Source organism: Balaenoptera physalus, assembly GCF_965194825.1.
Source record: "Balaenoptera physalus genome assembly, chromosome: 3".
Classification (NCBI taxonomy): domain Eukaryota; kingdom Metazoa; phylum Chordata; class Mammalia; order Artiodactyla; family Balaenopteridae; genus Balaenoptera; species Balaenoptera physalus.
Genome location: NC_138890.1, coordinates 89,931,280 through 89,954,161, shown reverse-complemented (window position 1 = coordinate 89,954,161; position 22,882 = coordinate 89,931,280). Strand labels below are relative to the sequence as shown.

The following is a 22,882-nucleotide window of genomic DNA, read 5'->3' as shown; positions in this document are numbered from 1 at the left end:
GGGTTTATTTTCATACAAATATAGCTGGTCTACAGGCAAACAGTTTCATCTTCCTTTTAATAATTGCTCCATAGAGGTATATCGGTTAAGTAAGTCTACTTATGCTTTCAAAGACTTTCAAGTTCACTTAGGAGAGTGGGAATATTGCATTTATACACAAAGAGTGAGGAACAACAAGTAAGCAGGCAGAGTAATCTGAATTTAACTAGTTCCACCCTTTACTTGTGAATACAAGCATCACACAATTGTTTTGCAAAAGCAGATGACATATATGCTGTGAAAAAAACAGAAGCGTATTTATAGACTTTATATTACCGAGACTCTATAGAAACAAAGATTACTAAGGACACGAGAATCATGGAATTTTAGAGCAGACAGCTGTTTTCCTCCCAAGTCTCCAAGGAAGTGTAGGCTCCTAAAGTCACCCACAAGAAACCCTGCCAGTGGAAGCAGAAAAATTGTTAGTCATCTTCTGTGCTGAATGTAAGATGAACATTTGAGGTTCATTTAACCATATGGATTTCAATTGGAAAGTGTTAAAAATCTGTTTCTGAGGTGTAATTCTGGCCTTGCCATAGAAAATATCTCTGGGGAGGGTTTGCAAATATATTGAGACATTTATGACAGGATCCTCCTTAAACTTTTTGGACCAAGGCAATATTTTCACTCCAGTAGATTTGTCTATAAAGAGCAAGACTTACATCAAAATCCCTGGCCTGTTACTTTTGTTAGTGGTGTATTTTAATGACGTATAAACCTCAATGTAAAAATCTATTTTATTTGTCTGAGATTTGGGGTAAAGTCGCAAGAAATGAAGACTACCAGGTCTTAAGACAAATAACTTGCACTCACGCAAATACTAAGCCACTTGAGAAACTGTAGAACTATACAGAAAGTTCAGGGCAAATACAACCAAGAGCCCTTGATAAGAAACCAGAAGTAATCTCTCTCCCCACTGATCCATCTAGAACCTGGCTGCTCCAACTGTGGTTCATGGGCTGGCAGCAGCAATACCACCTGGGAGCTCGCTAGAAATGCAGATTGTCAGACCCCACCCCAGATCTACTGAATTAAAATCTGTATTTCAACAAGATCCTCAGAGGACTTGTGTGCACATTAGAGTGTGAAAAGCAGTGATCTAGAAATCGCAAATTGACTGCTTCATGACGGCAGGGATGTTGTTTATATATTGTTTCCTGCAATATCTCCAGTACTAAGAACAATACCTGGCCCACGGTGGACACTCGATAAATATTTGCTGAATAAATCCATATGTGAACATTTCTTAGAGTATCTTCTACTTTGCACTGTGATTATGTGTATACAGTTCTTAAACGTACACAAAACTGCAAGTTCCTTAAGGGTACAGATGCTGTCTTATGCATCTCCGAATCCACTGTGTGCCTCTCAGAGTCTGCAGGTATCACTCAATATTTTATCAATTGCAACCTTTAGATATTCAATATAGGAATATATTACTACTGTTAGATATTTATCTATAATGTTGTTTTAATGTGAAAACTTTAGAAAACTAAGTTTAAATCAACATATAATTTCTGAATTCGCCCATTTGGCTCTGGTTTTAAATACAGTAAGGAGAATTCACCCAAGAAATCGAAGTAGTAAGGGAAACCATTATATAGGGCCAAGTCCTGATTCTACGTGGTACCAGAGAACAGGAATGGTATGGATGATTAAAATCCAAAACTGATTCCAAACCTCAAGTTATTCAATAGCCTCAAAGTCTTTTCTTACCAAATGTCATACGAAAGCTGCTATAAGTTTCAGAAACATCATTTTTGTTTTATTTTCTTTCTCAAATCCACCTACTGAACAGTGAAATGGCCAAAGCCATCAAAAGAGAAATACAGTGACAGAGAGATATACATAATAAACAAACTAAGTAATCAGTCCTCAAATAACCAGATACCAACACAGAACTCTAAAGCAAAGCAAAGAAATAATTTGTGAAAGAGATAATTATACAGTAAATAATCAAATACATTAATAGCATAGATGTACTGGTAACAGGACCATTCCAAAATGATACTCAAAATAATGAGAGGTTCAGAGTCATGATTATTGCTGACTCTCTTAGGCCATATTTTAAAGGACGGATACTAAATCAGGAATACTTTCCCCAATAAAGAATTGCTTTTTTTCTATTTAATTAACTGAATTCAATTGTCCTTTATACATTTTTTTTTTTTGCTTCAGGGAACCCAGAGTTTTAAGTTAAGCCATCAGATATGTCTGACCCCATATGTATATAATCATATGGAATATCCTGTATACATATACACACCCCACCATACACACACACACACACACACACACACACACACACACTCTGTCATGTTGTCGTTTTCCCAAGAGTATAGTCGACAATAGTGATAGCAGAGTGTGTAATAAGTTTTCATTGTTCCCCTGACAGCTATAGTTCCATACAAGACCCTTTTCTTTTTAGGTTGTAAATGCTATGGAAAAAAATAAACTAATAACAGGCATTTAATTATGGGTTCTGCAACCCTAGTGGGAACATTGCCAGAAAAGACTGGAACCTCTGGGAGAGCAAAAACATATATTTCCAGGGGAGGGGAGAATTTTGTTCTTCAATTACAGTAATGCTTAAAATATTGATGACAGGCATATGATAGAAAAAATTTTTAATTTTTTCCCAAGTCTCTATCAAGGATAAAGTATGTATACAATGCTACATCAATACTAAAACCAAGAATACTATTATATCTGTACTAAAATATTAATAAGGATAAAGGCATTGCTTATTAATAAGCAAAATACATAAAGAATAGCTTTATGTTTTGATACTATCAGTGAAGAATACAAAGATTCAGTTTCAATTTTGGTTTCTGCCTTGCTTTATACAGACTTAAAAAAATGAACACTTGTGATATCAAATATCTGGGTGCTATAGTCCCTGAGGCTTACTTCAATTTGTTTTATACAGTATTTAAAATAAGGCATCCCCCAGGTTGCTGTCATGGCAGACACCAGATCTGTCACTGAGGTCCTTTCTCGCCTGATTAATTAGTAATTGGGAGACACATTTTGGCAGCTTTCATTTCCCTATTATTTTCTCTTGTTTGACACAAAACCCTGTCAGGAGCACCACTCTTTGAACTGTACCCTTCTTAGTGCTGGGTCACTAAATTTTAATAAATGGAGCCCCTGCCAGAAAACTACAGAAATAGGCATAGAAGTTTATTGCAGCAGTAACAGTAAACAAATATATGAAGAAAATACTGAATGCCACAGTATCTAAAACATTAATGGTCTGTCTGAACCCAGGGGTTATTGGCGAGATTGCAGAGCAGAGACTAAAAGAAAGGGCCTTCAACAAAACCACTGCTTTCATTTGTCTTTAAAAAAGTACATATTAGCTAAATAAAGCAGATAAATACTTGGTGCAGCAGAGCCATACATCTGAGTTTCCTCCATTATCCCAACCCGATGAATAAATCTATTGGGAGGAAAAGATTGATAGTGACTACAGGGATAGAGACCCCTTCTAGAAGTCACAAAAGCACTGTCTGAGCCAAACAAAGAAACGTTTTTCATAAAAGGTAAGGTGAGGAACTTAAAATTGCAGCTAAAAAGACTGAGATTTCGGAGAGCTACAAATAGCTACAGAATCAGTTTCAGGTTCTCCATCTCAAGTGTCAGTCACTTCAAAAAGTGCTGCTACGATGGTGGCTCAGGACACTTGTGTGCCACAGCAGTGGCCATGCTGTGTGGGTCAGAGGTCACAGCTTCCACATTCCGACATCTGTCTGTATTTTCTTGCCCTGAAACAATAGAAGGGAACTAGGCTCATTTGCTCCCACTTTGTTTAACCTAATTGTTAAACACAAAAGATAATTTCCCCATATTTAGAATTATTTTTCCTTTTCTCCCTAATCCCATTTGACTCCATACGATTAAATACCATTAAAAATAACTTAACGAAAAGGTTAAGTCCCCTATATATTATTAAAGTTAGGCAAATGTGACAAAGCCGTATATCCTGCCGGCACCTAAGTACCAGAAAACATCAAGTATCATGCCCACCACCATCAAAATCTAGATAACAATTAGCACTACAATTATCCAACCAAAATAAGCCATGACTGCATCAAGCCACAAAACTGCATTTTTAATAGGAGAAAATACTTCCATTTACTTTTATAATATTTTCATAGTAAGAGGCAAGAGCTAATTGTGAATTATAGTTTCTACATACATAAATAAATCACTAATAAAACTAGAATGGACATTCTGACACCTTAGAAGCGGGAAGAAAAAACAAAAGTATTTGTTAGTTTATTTAAAACAAAAAGGTCATTTTGAACCCTTGGTTATTTTAGTCTTCTCCATCAGTCAAAGAAAAACAGATGATGGATAGCAAAGGAAAGCGTTTTGGTACAAAAACTGTCAACTCACTCATACTTGGACTTTAATGAGAAGTCCATGAGACGTATATCCGATCTTAAAACATGTATTTTATTTATCTCCTTTACATTGTACTTGCAACCATCAAAAATTCTACTTCTAATGAACTGAAGCAATCTGTGACATAAGTAGTATTCAATTTGTACCCAGTTTAATCAGACTGACTGAGTCAGGTTACTTTGAAATTAGTCTTAAGACGTTCTGTTTTTACTTCAGTACATGAGACTAATGTTCCCAGACATCATCAAACAGATGCAGTGGCAAGAAGTGTAGTATAAATTTTTGGTAAAGTTTACTAGACCACATGTTCCTCCAAATGTATCCAGAAATACAAAACATGGTGGAAAATATAACAGTCTCAATTAGTATACTCTCATAATTTTTAAAAACAAATATGAATTTACTTCCAAAATAATTTTCTATAAGAACCCACAAGAATGGTTTAGTAATGAGATTGTGAGAGCCTATATTCCAGGGACCAAAAAGGCTCTGGCTTCATAAAACGCTTCTTAAAGCACCCCAAATGCTTCATTTTTGGAGGTAACTATATTTTTATCAGTACCACTTACTACAGAAAGATTCCTGCTAACGCTGTGCAATTTGGAAAAAAAAAATATCAACCAACAAACAAAAAGGACTGCTTAGTACAGTAAGAAAAAGGAAGTCAGGGTTTGGGGGGGTGATAATAGGGGCCACTAATATATCACTGAGAAATTAACAATAAATTATAAGCTTCAAGAGAAAATTACATTTGTAAACATGGTACAGCCCAATATTTAACATGAAAATATAATATGCTTAGGTTTAAAATATATCATTACTAAGTTAAAATACCCTTTTTTTTGTCAACTAAATACAAGAAGATAGCATTCTAGTGAGCTCACAAATAACTTAAGATAGAGCTTTAAATGTAGAGCCCTGCCAAAATGATCCCAAAGTGGTTTAGTCCTTTTCTATCGTCCATATTCATTTCCGGACCATTTTCATGAAAGAAGTAAAATCGGTCTTAAAACAAGATGGCTGCTTCTAGGGGAAAGAAAAGAAACGCTGATTTAACTGAAAGCCAAAAAACTAGCTTTTCTAAATCAAGAAACAAGAACTTTGGTATTTTTTTCTAATCTCCAAGTATATATTCATGCACTTCCACATGGAAATTTACGGATTACTCTGTGCAGTTACTGAAAATTATTAATAGCAAAGCAATTTTTTTTAAAGGTTTGATCTTTGTGTGCTAATAAGGTGATTGTCCAATGCATATACATAGAGATATCACAAAACCAAAATTCCCAATTATCCTTCGTATCAGAATCATGATCATCAGTCCCAAAAATCAGGTCACTTGATAAGCAGTTAACAGGAATAATATTGATATCTTATAACTCTTACAGAACTCCATTATAAAATGCCCAGTGATAGACATCCTGTTACAAACAAATCAACTGTATTTGGCTTTTCAAAGGTAATACCCTAGGAACTTAGCTGTTAGACAACCTCTCCTGGAATTGCACTTTGATGACCTTCCCTGAAGCAAATGGCAGATTAACTCTGTGACATATACATAAAAACTAAAAACATTTTCCTCCATTTTGAAATGTTTTAAATAGATTTTTTTTTAAAAAATCACTCAAAACTATTTTTATTTCTCACTTGAGGGGAAAATAAGACCTGACAGTAACATTTTCTTCAACCTGTCAACTGTCAATTGCATGAAGGATGTTTCTCAAGACGACAAAGGTTTATTTTTCCTTATTGAAAATGATAGAATTCTACCTGAATGAAAGCTGAGCTAACCATCACTGTAGTACACTACCGTCTCCCAGCAACTAGCTAACTCAAGGAGAAGTTTTCACGGTTTTAAAATAATGGTTTTATTGAAATCTATGGCTCACTGTTTGAATACTATATTCAAAAGCCTAAAAATAAAGAGTTTCCATCTACACAGATTTCAGATTAGAAAACAGTGTAGAGACTTCAGTAGTTCACAATAAACCCTTCAGAGTACAATAAGGAGTACAGATTATCAAGAACAGTAAAATAGAAGGAAAATTTTTTGCTTATGCTCAAAACTAGGCATAATAGTTGTAATACAGAAAAAAACTGCATTATTACTTTTTACTTTTAAACTAAGTTCTTCTATGTCATTATGCTGCCTTGTTTATAACTGACAATTTTGAAAACATGAATGCAGGCAAATTCCAGAGGAAACAGATCTCCTGGTAGTGAGTAATATACCATTCAGAAACACTGGAAGTTCAAATTAATCACAAGAAACTTTTCCACAAAACAGCTCAGGGTATATAGGTTGAGAAGCAGACTAAAATATAAATCTAATAATATAAATCAGGCCCTTAAAAGAGACAATAATTTATTGATGTTTAGCTGTCTAAGACTACCATCATAAGACAAATTACTACAAGTGAATATTAATATCTCATTTCTTACACTCCTCTTTGAGGTTTTATACCTGAATATGAAGGTATTATCCGTCACAAATGATGAGAGGCAATTTTTTCTCGGCTTGGAAGACTAGTCCTGACTGAGCATCCTGGGTAAGTGGCCAGACCTTCCTCACTGTGCTTAGAGACATACAAGCTTCCTTTTCAACACAGACATTCTAATCAGGGCTGCTGTTTTAACAGTTTGTATACTGTTTCTGAAAAGAAAATTGACTATATGGCATCAGTTAACATAGAGTGGTTCATTATCTAAGATAAAATATCATAGCTTTTTAAATTCTCATTACTGCTGGAAGTTATTCAAAACCAACACCAAAAATGAAGAGGGCTGAGGGGCATCTTTTTTAAAAAACTATTAATCAAATGATATATATTGGACAAAGAAAAAAAAAAAACTAAACAATAAACCAAATGTTACCCTCACATAAAATTCTGTTCTTAACATATTCTTACGTTTTGTTCATTTTCTATTTCAATGTTTTCTCTTCCTCAAAGGTACATTCTTTTGGCATATACTTCTAAGTTTGCAAAGGCCAGGACTCCTGAAGGACTAATTGTATTCATTAATTTTCTTGGCCCAGCATGAAGCTGGTAGCTTGCTTGGCTCATAGCAACAGGGGAGAAGAGGAGGCGCTCATCTTTATCTGTCCCATCCAACAGGAAATCAGGCCAGTGGACAGAATGCAATGAAACGCCTCCTCAGAGGCACCTTACAAGATTAAATGGCAAGAAATTCACAAGGTTAATTTGCCCCCAAATAACTAAATGCTCCCTCCAAATCTGATCCTCAGTCTTCAAAGGTGGAAGCCTCTAGAGCTATTGATTATCAGCCAGAACACATATGGCAACAAGATATTCATTCAGTGAGCCAATGGCTTAGTTAATACCACTAAAATCAACGAACAGGGAGTAATGAACTACTGAAGGCTCTCTCTGATTCTTTTAATCATGAAGAGTATATTGACCTTGGTCTCACACTGTACAGCCAAGCGTGCCTCAAACAGCACTGATGTTCCAGTCACCTAAGAAAAAGACAATTGACTATTCTGATGGCTTATTACGAATACATAACATAATGTATAAAATCACTGGAACATAACATCTCAATGGCTTATTTTGCTTTCAAACTTCTATGGAAAACCAGCCAAAAATAAGAAGCACACTTTTCTTCTACAAATTTCTAGATTAAACAAAGGGTAAGAGGGGGAAAATTCACTTCAGGTCTCCTACAAATGGATAAGGGTAAAAACACTTCAGGTCTCCTACAGTGGATATAAATTTGCATCACACTGCTTTATTTTTAAAGCAGATGTTTATAAAATTCTGATATAAATATCAAAATAACAAAATTATCCCATTACATCTAATAAAATGATACATTACACTGAGGTTCAGAGTTAATAAAGTTAAAAGATTCTAAGCAATGTCTTTTACTTGAAGAACTTTTGTTTCTAATATATGAGGTATTATTTACAACACTTAAAATTTCAAAAATAAAGTTATCAGGGTTGGTGATACAACTCATTCAAAACCAAGATCAACTTTCCATCTTTCCTCAAAACAAATTCTTAGATTTAGACCAAACTGATTTCATTTGTCAGTGGAAAAGGCACAGTACTGGTATACTGGTATATATATATAACACTGGCAGCTCAGATTTTTTTTAATGAAACAAGTGAATTTTAAAAGAGAAAAAATATGCAAGGGCTATATGATCAGGGAAAAACGTTACTACTTCTCTCTACTTAGTCACATACATATCACCTATACTGCCTGAAAGATTTGGGAGTGTTGACCTAGAATTCACATCACTTTCACAACTCAAGATTACATGTTTGCAAAACTAAATGGTGTCAATTACCTGCTACTCTAACATGAAATGTTTAATTTACAAGTCCAAAGAAAACATATGGTTAGGCTGAAATTTTAAAAATCCCAGATGAATTACAGGGATATCTTTTCCCATAAGAGAATAATAACATTTTAAATTGGTGATTCTCAAACCTTAACAGAAGCAAAGTACTAAATGAAGAAAATCGGTACTCTTAAAGTATGCTAGTTATATTTGCCACTGTTTTATTTTACTATTCCATCTATTAATGCCAACCAGTAGGAGACATGTTTAATTATCCCAGCATCATTTTGGCAAGTGGTCAAATGAATCCAAGAACTTTTCAACATACACAGCATTTGAAAGAATATTCTCTTTGGAAGCACCAAACTGTTTATAGCATGTTTCAAATTAAGCGGCATACTCTTAATGAGTCACCTCTACCTTTATAAGCATAGCTACTAAGGGAGAATGTAAAGGAAGTTTTATTATTGAAAGTCCTTTTAAAAGTTACTTAAAAGCTTTTTCAATTATTAAAGAAATTAGACACAAACACTCTATCAATAGTTATATTCTCCTTGACTTGGATCTTCATTACTCAAACTTACTTAGTAACAGGCCGGTTCAGAATAGAGCATAAAATTAAAAGGATCTTTCTATTACTCTCACGATTTAGGTGAAACTCATACAACTTTTCAAATGTTTAAAATATGAAAGATGCATTTACAAAAATGTTATCATATATTTTTATTCAGACTCTTAGGTCTCAGTTGCTATTTTAGAGATTTGTAGCAAGTCAATACATAAAATCAGTGTGGTCCACTGCCCAATAAATACTGGCAATTAAAAAGTTATCAGCATTTAAAAATTAAACATCTATTTCCCAGAAGTGAATGCTTGGGAAGACAGATTCTAACAGCAAAACTATCTGACAGCAAATAAGTTTTACATTTTTTTCCTCTGTGAACTTAGATCTATGGACGCTTCTGTTACCAAAGCAGTCAGTAATGAAACTCAATGCAGCTGATAAACTCCTATGACTACACAAGTTACAAAATAAGATATTTAAATCCTGTGATCAAGATGTAATACTTAATTTTAATTTTATCTAAACATAATTTCAAATGAAGTACAGTAGTATAAGCTAAAATATATTTACTTCATTTTGCCACAATATCCATTTATTACCAGCTTAATGTGTCCGCTGAACTCTTCTTCTAAGAGTAAAATCTTTAAAGTCTATTTAAGTTGCAATTAAAGTTTTCTACTTTTTTCCACAAAATTGAAGTCTTCTGATAATATTATTAATTTAGCAAAATCTTAAAAGATAGGATTTATGTCAAACCAAAAGGCATGGTTAGCTTACTTTACAAAATGATAGCATAGATGAAAAGAAAATGTAAAACATTAAAAACTTAAAATTTAGTAGACCCCTGCAAATTTTCTAAAATATTTTTTCACTATCTTTTGTGATAAACGTATTTCTAAATTACTTATTTTGCATTTGGCTCCTTTTAAATACATCCAAGCTGACTTTTCTTCATTCATCAAAAAAGCACCATCTTATTCCACATTTCTAAGATAAATCTGCCTACCAGTACCTAGTTTTAAAATTATATTATTTTTTAAAGTAAGTTTTACTGTGATAACATATGAAGATAAACACACCCACAAATCCCTAAAAATACTAAAGTTAGAGCTGAATTCTTTTTGGGGGGGGGTTGCATGATTCTTTCTTTTGAACATTATCAAATTGATAATGATCAAATAGAGAGGTATTTCCACAAACTTCAAATTAAAATACTGACTTGAGAATACTCTTGGTATTTTAAAATTCTACAGATTAACTTTGGGCAGGTTCAAAGACACCATGCCATCCTGAGCAGAAGAGTTTTCCGCAGGCAGGGCAGATCTATTAAAAAACATGACCTGTGACAAAAATCAATGTGCTAATCTCAAACCAAACAACAGTATCAAAAGCATAAAACAGAGATAACCTAAGATAAAATGTCCTCAAACTAACTCAGACTAGTTTGACAGATTAAGAAGGAGGGGTAAGAGTGGGGATGTTGCTGATTCTTTCTGTTTTAACCCAGGGTGACTGGAACACCCAAGTACCCAAATAAATTAATACCAAGAGAAAAAGATTACACTGTGAAGTTTGGAGTGGGAAACAAAAGACAAGCAAGAGCAAAATGTCCCAAATTCAACTAACCAATTTCACTCTTGTTTTATTTGATAAGGCACTAAAGTTTAAAATATAAATTCCTCTGTTTCGAATATGCTGTCTAAAAAAGCCCAAAGGGGAATAAAACCAACCAACATAATGAGACTTGCTTTTAACGCCATCACAACTGGAAAGCTTGCTCTATTTGTCTTGTCAGCTTTAATAAAAGGCATCTCCTCTGGCAGGATGGCTTCTCTTTCTCTTTTCCTAATAGCGGTAAGTGGCATGTCAAAGAAGAAATAGCTTCCCATCCCACCACCCACCTCCAGGAGACTTTTTAAACCAAACTTTGAAGGATGTCTCCACTTGGCCCAAGCGATGCAATCAGGACTTGGGCTACCTGGGTGTGACTATCTTTCCTGGGGTAGCAGGGTGGGGGGACTCTATCCCCGTTCGGCAACCGGTGTACGGCTCGTAGGGAAATCTGCCCATCTTCAGCTGAGAGAACATTACTTCAAGCGGGGGAATCCCTCCTATGCCAGCATAACAAAGGAAGGCGGGAGGCCGGCGGAGAGGGCCACCGGGAGGTAGGAAAAACTAGAGGCGCCCACCAGCCCCCTCTCCCCAAGCGCGCTGGGCGCGCAGCAACCACAAACTCTTCCCTTGGCCTCCCCCTTTCTTCTCCCAACTTCCACGCCAGCCCAGGGAAAACCCTGGGATTTTAGGTATAATCGATGCTATTTCCCTTCTCCTCGGCGGGCACCGAGACCAGCCCACAGCTGGAAGCTGGAAGCTGGCCTCGGTCCCAGAAAGGCAGAGCAATATGGGCCCAGCGGGGCCGACTGCTGCCCGGGAGAAAGTAGGGCTTGGACCTGCTCTGGATCGGGAGGGGTCCGCCCGGCACTCTGGACAACCCCACCCGTACCCCTCTTCCAGGGTCCGTGAACAAGGAACCCAGGCAGGTAGCCAGGGTCCAGCAGGAGCGCTAGGGCGGCCCCGGGCGCCCATCTCTAGGTTTCCGCGTACTCGGCTGGCTTCGGAAGCGCCCGAAAAACGTTTCCAGGTGTTAACCGCGCGTTTTCCTCCGGCTGCACACTGCCAGGCTGCGGACGAAGGGCTCCCACCTCCCGGTTCGGCCAACTCCAGCAGCTAGCTCCGCAAGCATGACGTAACCCGGCATTAGATCAAACTTTCTGGCACCTTGAGCCCACCGGGAGGTGGAGGAGGTGGGAGAAGCCTCTCTACTGCCAAGAGAGCCGGGACCAGACTGACTTAGGGGCCGGATGATTTCCTCGCAGTTAAAGAGGAAAATATAAACCTAAAGCTTCCGCTTCCCAACCCCCCACACCTCCCCCAGCCAGTGCGCTTTCTGAGCGCACCGGGGAAAAGGGAAGGACAAATGTTAAGAAACAAACAAACAAAAAAACACTTTGGGGATGTTCAGCGGGTTCTCCCCGCAGTCCCTGCGCAGCCACGCTCCAAGAGGGAGCTCCTGGCGGCTTGCACCCAGGGCTCCCCGTGCCCAAGCGCCGCGCCTGGATCGGGATGCTGGCCAGCCTGCCCCGGTGGGAAGCGAAGTCTCGACTCCCGGGATCCCGCCTTTTCCGAGTCTCCCCGGGCTTCGCAGAAGCAGCGGGTCTGGGCAGCCCCGGGGACGCCCAGGGGCACTCAGGCTCCATGCCGCACCTCAACAATGAGGGGCACGAAGTGAGCGTTTCCCGCGGGCGCCTCGAAAGCCATCCGCGCCCGAGCGACGCAGACTCTGAGAGTGCGCGCCGCTGTCGGCCGATGCGCGCGGGTCCCCGGCGCCGCCGCTCCTTCCGCAGGGCCCCGAGGCCCGGGTACCCCCGGCTCTCCGCCCCCCATTGCCTTACCTGGGGTTGCTGCTGTTCCAGTAGACGGCGTAGCGGTCGGCGACGGCCTTGGAGCCAGGGTCCTGGCTGAACACACACATCCAGAGCACAAGAAACAGCAGCGTCAACATCTCCACGTGCAACATCACGCCTGGCCAGCGGCGGAGCCGCCGACGCGCCACTCCGGGGAGAGATCAGGGATCCGGAGGGAGGGAGGGAGGGAGAAGGGGCGAGAGAGAGCGGGAGAGCGGGAGAGCGGGAGCCAAATAAATATGAATAAATAAAAATGAAGAGGGGCGAGAAAAGGAAGAGGCGCACACCAAGCTGAGGAGGGGGAGGAGAGAGAGAGAAAAAAAGGTGGAGGAGTGGGGGGAATAAAGGCAAACTCGCACCCCCACTGGAGGGCTCAGGAGGAAAAAAAGGAATCACAAGATGGAGAGAAGCGTGCGTGTGTGTGTGTGGTGGCGGCGGCGAGGGCGGGGGAAGGGGTGCCAAGCTGTGTCTCGGGCGGCGGCGGCAGGCCGGTCACCCCGGGAGAAGGAGGTGCGCGCCGGGCCGGGCGGCGGCAGCGCGGGTTGGGGCAGGCGGCGGCGCACGCTGCACAGTCACCGGGAGTTGCGCGCCACGGCCGCGGGGAGACATACACTGGCCCGCCGGGCCCGGCTCAGCGTCGGCGCCGCGGGCTGCGCACGGCTCCGCCGCCGCCCAGGGCCCTCGCACTGCGCCCCGCTTCGCTCCAAGTTACTTTGGCGGCCTGTAGGAAACTGCAGGAAGAGGGCTCCGTGTGGATTGGGTGGGGGGGGGCTTCCCGCCTGTGGTCCTGGGAGTCTGAGGACCCCCTTCCCCCGCCTCCTCTGTGCTTTAACCCGGTAACCCCTGGAAATCTCGGAGGAGTCTCGTAGGTGCTACGGGTTCGGGGCGGTGCGCCGAGAAGGGTGGAGATCTGGAGCCAGAAACCCGGCCCCGCCGGCGTTCTGGAACTGGTTAAGCGGCAGCTAAGCGGGCGAGGAGCGGTCTTGCCCCGCAAACCTCAAAGAAAAGTTTGGCTTTTCGCGTCTTCCGGCAGGTCCCCTGTCGGAGTCGGACTGCGACGGTGGCGGGAGGCGACACCCCGGCCGCTGCGTGAGTCTCGGGGATTTCTCGCGCGTGCTTTTCTTGGCCGGGAGTCGGTGCACCAGAGTGAATGGAGAGCAGAGGTCTGAACCAGCCAGCCAGGCGGAGCTGGGATGCCGAAACCTGCAGGACGATGCCAATCCAACTGTTCAGCAGGAGAGCGGGAGGGGAAACAATCACTTTCAAATGAATCCCTCCAACTCCTGGATGGGCTGATGTCAGTCTCCGATCGCCTTCCGGGAGCAAGAATGAGCCCCCAGACGCGGTGCCAAGAGCCCTGGGTGAGCTCTCAGAAGTGTCCCTGCGACTCCGACTGGTCCGACCCCAAGCCCGGCAACTTGTAGAGAGGCATCAATCAGTTTGAAATGCGAAAGGAGAAAAAAAAAAGAGAGCGCGCACGAGAGCGTGTGGCACCTCCCCGATGACTACATCAGAAAACCTTCCCGATCCTCCCGCAGCTGCTCCTCTTTCCCTCCTTGGGCACAGCAGCAACAAGAGGTGAAAACCACCGACAGAATCCCAAAACCTTTACCAGGCGGGAAAATAAACTTGAGTGCAGCAGCAGCAGCAGCACGAGCAGCCCGGGAGGGATTGAAACGACTGGCGAGAAGTGGAAAGGGGTAAAAGTCAGTTTTGCAAAAGAGAAAAAAAAGAGAGAGAGAAAAAATGCTTTATGGGAAAAATTTCCTCGGGCACGCCCCCTCGTTAATGACCTGCGTGTAAAGCCGACAGCAGCGGCAACCCAGCAGCAGCCGCCGTACCGGAGCGCGAGGCCGCGCGCGTGAACGTGGACGTGGGCGGCGCGGGTGGCGGGGTGGGCGTGGAGCGCAGGGCGCGGGGTCGGCGGGCGGCGCGAGCGCCGGTGTGAGCTCGGGACCGAGAGGGGGAGGCGCCGCCAGCCCGAGCCTAGCCAGCGCTGCTGCAGCCGCGGCCCGGGTCATGTGGGCTGCTTTTTTTTTTTTTTTTTTTTTTTTTTTCCTCGCAGTTTACTTGGGAAGGGGTGGGGGGTGGCTGGAGCAGCCAGTCAGGGAAAGGCCTGCTGTTTGCTTACAGATCGGGTTTTTTTTCCTCTCTCTTTACTCCAACCGGATTGGTCTGCTCCACGAGAAAGAGGCGTTTTCCTAATCTCCTCCCTTCCCCACGCCTCCTAACCCCCCTCCCGGGCCCCACCTTCCAGAAACCTGACTAATTGAATTACTGGGAGTGCTGAGGCACCCTCTCCTCCGCCCGAACCCGGCAGCCGCGCGTAACCCTTTGGATGCTGAATTCCGTCTGGCCTGAGGAATGATTTGACATCTTTTTAGCTGAGAGTAGGGTCTTTCAGTTACAAAGGAACCGGTTCCCACCCTGTAGCCGGAGAGCCAAAATCTGTCTCCGGGGCCCCTCAAGTGACACGCAGTTCCAGCAGCCGGCTGGCAGGCGACGACAGTGACTACGTGTTCTTGGAAATCTCTGCCCTGTTCTTCACAAGGCGCATTGCCCGGCGCCGGGCTATCTGAAAACCTGAGCATCTCTCATGTGCCTTTCAACTCCCCTCTTCCTACCAGGGATTTAAAGGTTCATGAGCAGCAAGCAAGACTTTTCTTTAAAGTGATGCTTTGAAAACACATTTTTTTTTTTTTAGATCGAGCAAATCACAGGGTAAAGTGATTACAATTCAGTGCGAATCTTCGGCAGGGAGGAAATGAATGCGGCAGGGTAGCCCACCCGAAATACCGTACACCTTTTCTATTTCAAGTCCGAAGTTGGTTCACTGCCCACTCCCCAAAGGATAAATGCTCTGAACGAACCCGGTGGGGGAAGAAATGGAGGTCAGGGAAGGAATTCCTTTATTATTGGAAAAGGCCTTGCGTTCCCGGGTTTCTAGAGCAGGTTGCAGTGCCTCGGGCCCTCGGCCGCCACCGTCGCGCGATCATCTGACAGCGAGGCGGTCCTCGCGCCTCGGGACGTGTGCCGGTGTCCTCCAGCGCGCGGGAAGCTAGCCAGGCGCCCGGCACTGCGGGGCTACAAACTCTCGAGACTCGCTCTCGTGGGGCTCCGCGGGCTGGGGCCTGAGTGGTATTACTCTCTCTAACTCTCTAGGGAATTTGCTGCCTCGGCGAGAAGGGCTAATCCCAAGAAAGAAAACAGCGTACTTTTGCTCCCAAACCTGCCTGTTCTTCCCTTTACTTATTAGCCCAATAAAATCAAAGATCACGTTCTTCCTCCTGCGCTTTCCAGTCCTCGAGCTCTAGATTTCCAGGCGCTTCGGAGCTGTTTGGAAGCGTCCAGACGCCCTCCAGTGGTTGGCCTGCAGTCCGCACCCAGCGGGGCTATTGCCTATAGTTCAGCCGGCATTGAGTTTGATGGAGAATCTGGGGTCATGAACAATACCGATTTGAGAGGAAAGGAACAGTCCACATCGGCATGGGATTATCTGGATGTCACGGGCTCTTGCCTAGAAGTTGAGTAGTTTCTCAATTACAGACATTTTTCCTATCTGCAGAGACCTGAAATTGTCCTAGAAAAGTAACTCTTCTGTTTTGTGAGTAGATATAAATTGCAATCTGTGTAATTATAGATTGCACTACAGACCACCCTAACAAACCAACCACCTTCCTAAATTAAGAAACGTAAATTCAGAATATTAATACAAATTCTTTTCTACCATCTGTATATTTCACAAAATTCCAGCAGTGAGAAGTCGGAAAACTTCAGCTAGAGAACTGAAGGATAAGCTTTAATTTTTTAAATCAAATTTTCACTTAAAGCGTTATCTGATTCCCCCCGCCCAGTGCCCCCCAGTTTTGCTGATGTTCAAGTTCTTGGTCTATTTTAGGGTGCACTTTTTTTTTCTGTGGTGGGAAGGATGCACTTCTTCCCTCAGTCTTTCTGATAGTAGCTCTAATAGGTGCTCTTATGACTGAGGCAGTTTTGCAGGAAATATTCTGGACCCTTTTAAGGGACATATGTATCTTTAGGAAGATGAGAATTCACGACTCCTATCTTGGAGAAAATGCTGATTCTCATCGGAGAGACTTTTTAGTCGGGGAAATATCAGGTATCAGGGAGTTAGCAAGCTGGCTTCCTGTGGCATCAAAGCCAAAAGGAGTAAAGAGAAAGAAATTATATCCACTTATTTCCTATTTAAAACACATACTGTAAGCAAATGTGAAAAATCAATATATCAAAAGAATATGGATGTTCTGATATTTTAAATATTTCCAATTTGTTTTAAAGTCTGGATAGTCTCATTTTAAGCAGAAAAAAAAAATTCATACATGATGGTTTTCCTTAAAATGATTCAGGGAGTTGGAATAAAACGCATTGGAATTTGCAACTGTTCAGAACATAATTCAAATGTCTGTGAGAAATAATTCATAAACTTAAATCAAATGCCTCCTTCTGGGATTATATACCTAAGTAATTATTGATATTGGAGTAACTAAGCAGCAATATGACAGATACATACTTAGATAAAGTTTGAAGAGAGGTATTAAATATAAGTATCATTAGATAATGTGGCTTTGTCTCCTCAGGAAAATATTGAAGTGATTTGAATTTATACAAATCAGCATTACAGAAAATAATTATGATTAGCCCAGTGTCACAGAGGCAATGACTCTAAAGTTGGCCATTTAAAGGATAAGTAGTGTTTTGCCAAGTTCAGAAGGAGGTTCAAGTATGTCAGAGAGAAAACAGCAAGAAGCTAAATCATGGAGGAATAAAGGTGCAGGGAGTGTTCAATTACTTTGAGTTCAACAACATTGAAACAGGGTTGTAGGGAGCTGAGACCTGAAAAGTTGGTTGGAAATGGACTGTAAAAGGGCTTAGCTATATTCTAAATATATTTGGATTTAAAGCTACCGGTAACCGAGTGCACTGGTGGTTTTAAAACAAATGACACTGAAAAAATGACACTGAAGCAATGCTTCAAATTAAAATACAGATAGGGATTTATCTTTCTATTTATTTGTTTATTTATTATTTTTTGGCCTTGAACTATCTAGGTGGGTGTTCTAACCTTGGCTACAAGTTAGAATCACCTTGAGAGATTTTTAAAAAAGAACATGCCAAGGCCCCACTCCCTGTTTTAGGTTAGGGGCCGGGATTTTGGATCTGTAATTTTTAAAAGCTCTCCAGGGAATTCTAATTAGCATAGAGAATAGAGAATCACTGATCTAGGTAATTTCTTTTTACCTTAATGAGTTCAATATTTCAGGGAAAAAAAAAAAAAAAAAGTAAGTTCTGTACTTAGAAATGTCCCAGCTAACCATCAAGGCAGGAAAGTTGATACTTCCAAGAACTGAATTTCATGATCCTCTCTATTAAAATGAATTGATACTATAAAAATAATTTTCACATAGCACAAAACAGAATACCATCTCCAAGACGTGGTTGCAGGGCAAAGCTTACTTTTAAATATGGATTAGTCTTCCTTTTTTTTAGACTAGTCTGGACTTCCTTTTTGTATTAGCTGCCTCCAGATAGAAGTGGAGATCTATTGAGTCAAGTGTCCAGATAAATGAACGAAACAAGCTGGTGTATCAAACCCCAGAGTCCACAGACTAAGCAACTCTTGTTTAATATAGCAGTTATACCCAGAAGAAATAATAAAGGAAATAAACCCAAGAGCAAAGATTTAAAAAATAATAATTAGACAAAAAAGCTTTCTAACAGGTGACTAACATAATGGTATTTAAGCTAACCCTGCTATCTGTCTTCCTAGAACTTTAGAATTCATTCCAAAGGCCTAAGAACCCAGGTTCTATCACCAAACTGTCACCCAGCTATCCTGTGCACAGACTATTTGAAGTTACTTAATGAAGGCTTCTCCCTTCTTTACCCCCTTTTATAACAGCTTTCTCAGAATCTTTAGGAATAACTCTTCATTAGCTTTTCTTTCCTTACAGACCTTAGGAAATGCTCCTTTTCTATTTCTGATCTAGTTGCCTCTCCTGCGTGCAGCCTAAAAGAGGGAGGGAAAAAAACCTCTACTAAATAGAGTACTATGTCTTTACCTTCAGCTGTGACCTTCAAATTCCATCATGAATTTTCCACTTTTCCTCATTCTCTCTTTAATTTTCTGGCACTTCCTGGAGTTTGTTTCCCAGCATGCCTTCTCTTGAAGTCTGTGCATAAGTAGAAGCAGTTTTACAAGTTGCTGAAATATCCTTAAAGAGGCATTTTTAGAAGTTCTTACTTATGAATTGCCTATGTATTGTTTTGCTCATTTCAAAATATAGTTTAAATAAGACCTACATAGTAAACTTTTTAAACATACAGAATTTTGAGCAGTCATTTTGATAAACAGCTAAACCAAATAATTAGGCACATATGTAAATATGTGTTATGTTTCTGTGTATTACAAATGTGTATGTGCTTACATATAATTTCAAAAGAAGAAAACAAGAACTGGTTGATTCAATCAATTTCCACATCACTTTTCATTAGCTAGACTTCAGTATATATACCATAGAGCTATGTGGCCAATATTCAACCATAAAGCTGATATTGGTAGGTGATATTATTCCCATGAGAAATGTTTGTCTTGTCTTTTACTATTTGAACATGTATGTACTTTTACTGCTCTGTATTTTCCCTCTTCAAATTTTTAAATAAAAATCACCAAATAAAATCTATCTGCATTTAAAAAATCTAACCAATCAACTAAGTATACTATCCTAAAATGGTCTTTGTGAATTATTAAATAACATTACACTCCTTGCTTAAAGGAATACAGATTACCATGAATGCACATTACAAAATAAATAAATAAATTATAAATAAAAATTTGTATTTATGTTTTATTACAATGGCAACATAGATATCTACAGCATACCTTTATTTAAATAAAAAGAATATTTGTAGCCTTTTCAGAAATAAAGTTAACCTGTACTTTTTTTCTCAAATATATACAAACTAATAATTAGGATACTTTTCTCCCACCAGCTACATCTACCATCATCCAAAAAGCATGTAAGCTTGTGTGCTTTTGTATTTTTTTACTTATTTATAGACCCCCCCCAAGGCTAGAACATCTTTTTTAAAAATTTAATTGATGCCGTTATGTACATACACATATATACACATGTAGCATATTTATGAGCGTATATACAGACAGAGAAAGAACTTATTTTTCAATCAATGTTCACCCAAGATTTTCATCAACTTCCGTGAGAATTCTATTTAAAGACGAGCAGAGGATATAACCCTTAGTCAGTGAGCATGATTTCATGAAATAGGAAATGCTGTTTCTAAGCCCCTTTTTAGCATGGGCTTTACTTTTTCTCCCCAGATCTAAACTGGCTAAGCAAAATAGAATTATGGCAAACTAAGAAACTCTTTCCTCAAATTATGTGCATATTTTTTACATAAAAGTCTCAGGGGATATTGTGGAGTGTGGATTTTTTTTTTTTTTTTTTTTGTAGTCGTCTAAATAATTGTCTCAAATTTTTTCCCATTTTTCTTGGCCATGGTAGAGATGGTCTTTCAAAGTATATTATTTATTTTTTAGGAAAATTGTCCTCTTACTGCAGATTTATAACTCTAGTCTGAGACTTCCAAATACCTTATGCCAACATTGTAAATTTTATTGTGATGTCATAGAGTTACAGTTAGGGTATAATTTTTTAAAGGCATTTCATTTTGGAATAATAGTTATAAAGCTGGTCTCTATAGAAACCACTGTAACTTGTGATTTTAGAACATCAGATAATAATGCAGAGGATTATTGGCCAAAACTTTTTTTTTTTTTTTTTGATTTTTAAAGAATTTATTCTGTTAAGAAGTATAACAGGGGATGGCCACAGACATATTACAATTGCGGGCCAGGGGCAAATAGTAGAGAAAAAGACTCCTTTTTTTTTTAATCGCGAAATCAAAGACTCTACTCCCTGAATACAGTCCCTTTCAGGGTTGATGTTGAGTTTCCAGACCTTTAAGCACTATTAACATCCAGCTTTCATTATTTCTAGGTGAATTCAAGAAAACTCCATTCTTGTTAGAAATTGTGAAAGATGTTTCTGTGAAAGCTGTTAAAACCACAGTCAAGAAATCTGGTAAATTCTACTAATTGGTCCGTTCCATTATTCTGTTTCTCATCTCAATCTAACTATCATTTGTTTGTAATATACACCTACAAACAAGAAACATCAAGACAGAAATACAGAGGCACTGTCCGCAAACTCTCTGAGGGCTAGCAGTCTTCATGAAACTTCATGTGGGAGTAGAAGGCTTCTTGATCCGGGAAGGATTTTCCACAGATGTAACAGGAATGGCCGCCATCCTCCTTGTGTAAGCGTCGGACATGGCTGTCGTGGGCAGCAAGGGACGCAAAAGATTTGGCACAGTACTTGCATTTGAAGGGCTTCTCCCCGGGGTGCTTCCTGATATGTGTGCGGAGTATACTAGAGGCAGTGAACTTCTTTGTACAATACACCCCGTGCTAGAGTCTGTCTCCGGAGTGGACTCTCATGTGTTTGTTTAGGTTGGAAGATTGAGAGGAACATTTCCCACACGTAGAACACTTGTGAGGCCGATGCTTCTCATGAACGTGAAGGATATGGATCCGGAGCCGTTCTCACTTCTCAAAGGATCGTTTGCATAAAGAACAGGGAAATTTCCTGTCACCCTTGTCCACACACGGGGTGTACTTGAGATGCTTGTCTCTATAATATTCGTAGGTAAATACTTTTCCACATCTTTCACACCTGTACCCTTCTGCAGACTCTTCTGAGGGCCCTGATGCCTGGTTCCCCTGCTTTATGACCTGCAGGCTCACGGGAATGTCCAAAAACTTCTCATAGCAATCTCCATACCACACAAGGAGCTCTGGGTTCTGGTAGAGCTCCTTGCAGCTTTCATAAAAGATCTGCCCTTGACATTGTACGGCAACTAGGTTCTGCTCCATGGGGAAACGAGCCCAGTTGACATAGGACATCCAATTCCCTGCACCTCCTTTTCCATCAATAAAGTGGCTCAAATGACCATCTTCAAAGATGTCTCACATCAGGGAATTACCCCCGTACATCCTGACTTAGCTGGTGTTGACCACTTTACCCTGAAAGGGCCCGAACCTGACTCCTTTGTTTGTGACAGGGCTACTGAAGAACACACCAAGACGTGCCACGTCACCGAATTTCGTCTGCCCGAGGCAGAGACCTTCTGGTAGCTGAAGGGAGTCGTTATCCAGAGTCTGAGGAAGAGAATCAGACCCAGAGCTGTCTGTGGGGACCAGGAGGCCTGAAATCGCGTGGTGCAGGCGGGCGGAGTTCTGAGGGCTGGGGATGACCCCATGTAGAACTAAGCGCAGGTCTTCCTGGGTAAGGTGGTAATGGTGAGATGCCTTCCCCTCTTGGCTCACGAGTTTGGGGCCATCCTCAGAGCGCTCTCTTTGAGAGCACAGCAGCTGCGCACTCCAAAACTTAAAGTGAGAAATATTTTACTGAAATGACTCTTTAAACTCAAGTCTGCAAGGAAAATGTGCCGTTAAAATGATTACCTTTTAATCAGAGATGATCACTCCCATTTTCCATTAGTCTACCTTTTTGGGGGCATATGATGTATACTAAATTAAACAGAATTTATTGGTTCATCTAGATTCTGAATTACCCTCCCTTCCTATGGATTAGGAAAGTGCTTTTCTTAGCCCTTTTCCTTGAAATCCATCAGGATCTTTTATGTGGACTAGCTAGTATTCTGCACACTTCCAATGTTTAATAAATATTACATTACAATATTAGCATAATAATAAATCATCTTAAAGTACTACCTGGGCTATTAAGTGAGATCCTATTCAGTTTGAGCCAAGACATCAAAAAGTTTTGTTTTCTCTATATGCATACAAAGTAATTTTAAAACTCCCTTTCCGTGAAATGTCCTTGCATTCATAAGATGTCTACATATTACAGAGTGAAGTGGTGAAGTGTGTATCTTCCAGTTATGTATTTCATTGGTTCAATTTATTCTGGGGCCTGAATTTGCCATTTTAATAAGAGGAAATATAAAATTGGGCAGACAAAAATGGAAATAG

At 40.6% G+C, this 22,882-nt stretch overlaps 2 protein-coding genes across 4 annotated transcripts in view; both read right to left on the bottom strand.

Annotated features, from left to right (window-relative positions):
* EFNA5 (ephrin A5) overlaps positions 1 to 14,689 on the bottom strand; it is a 277,419-nt gene extending 262,730 nt beyond the window's left edge. The window contains exon 1 of one of the 3 annotated variants that reach the window (XM_082458272.1): positions 12,778 to 14,689. In XM_082458272.1, the coding sequence (XP_082314398.1) occupies positions 12,778 to 12,902 (125 nt within the window). In that variant the 5' untranslated portion in view covers positions 12,903 to 14,689. Of the gene's footprint in view, positions 1 to 11,059; positions 12,712 to 12,777 lie in introns of those variants that run through there. The other 2 variants (XM_082458270.1, XM_082458271.1) reach the window with 2 other exon arrangements.
* Positions 14,690 to 20,952: 6,263 nt separating this feature from the next.
* On the bottom strand, positions 20,953 to 22,282 carry PRDM14 (PR/SET domain 14; the record flags this gene model as incomplete). Its single annotated transcript, XM_082458284.1, is given in 5 exon segments — positions 20,953 to 21,295; positions 21,299 to 21,430; positions 21,434 to 21,853; positions 21,857 to 21,886; positions 21,890 to 22,282. Coding segments are annotated over 5 exon segments (1,224 nt in total), but the record flags the coding sequence as incomplete, so codon positions are not given.
* Positions 22,283 to 22,882: the final 600 nt, after the last annotated feature.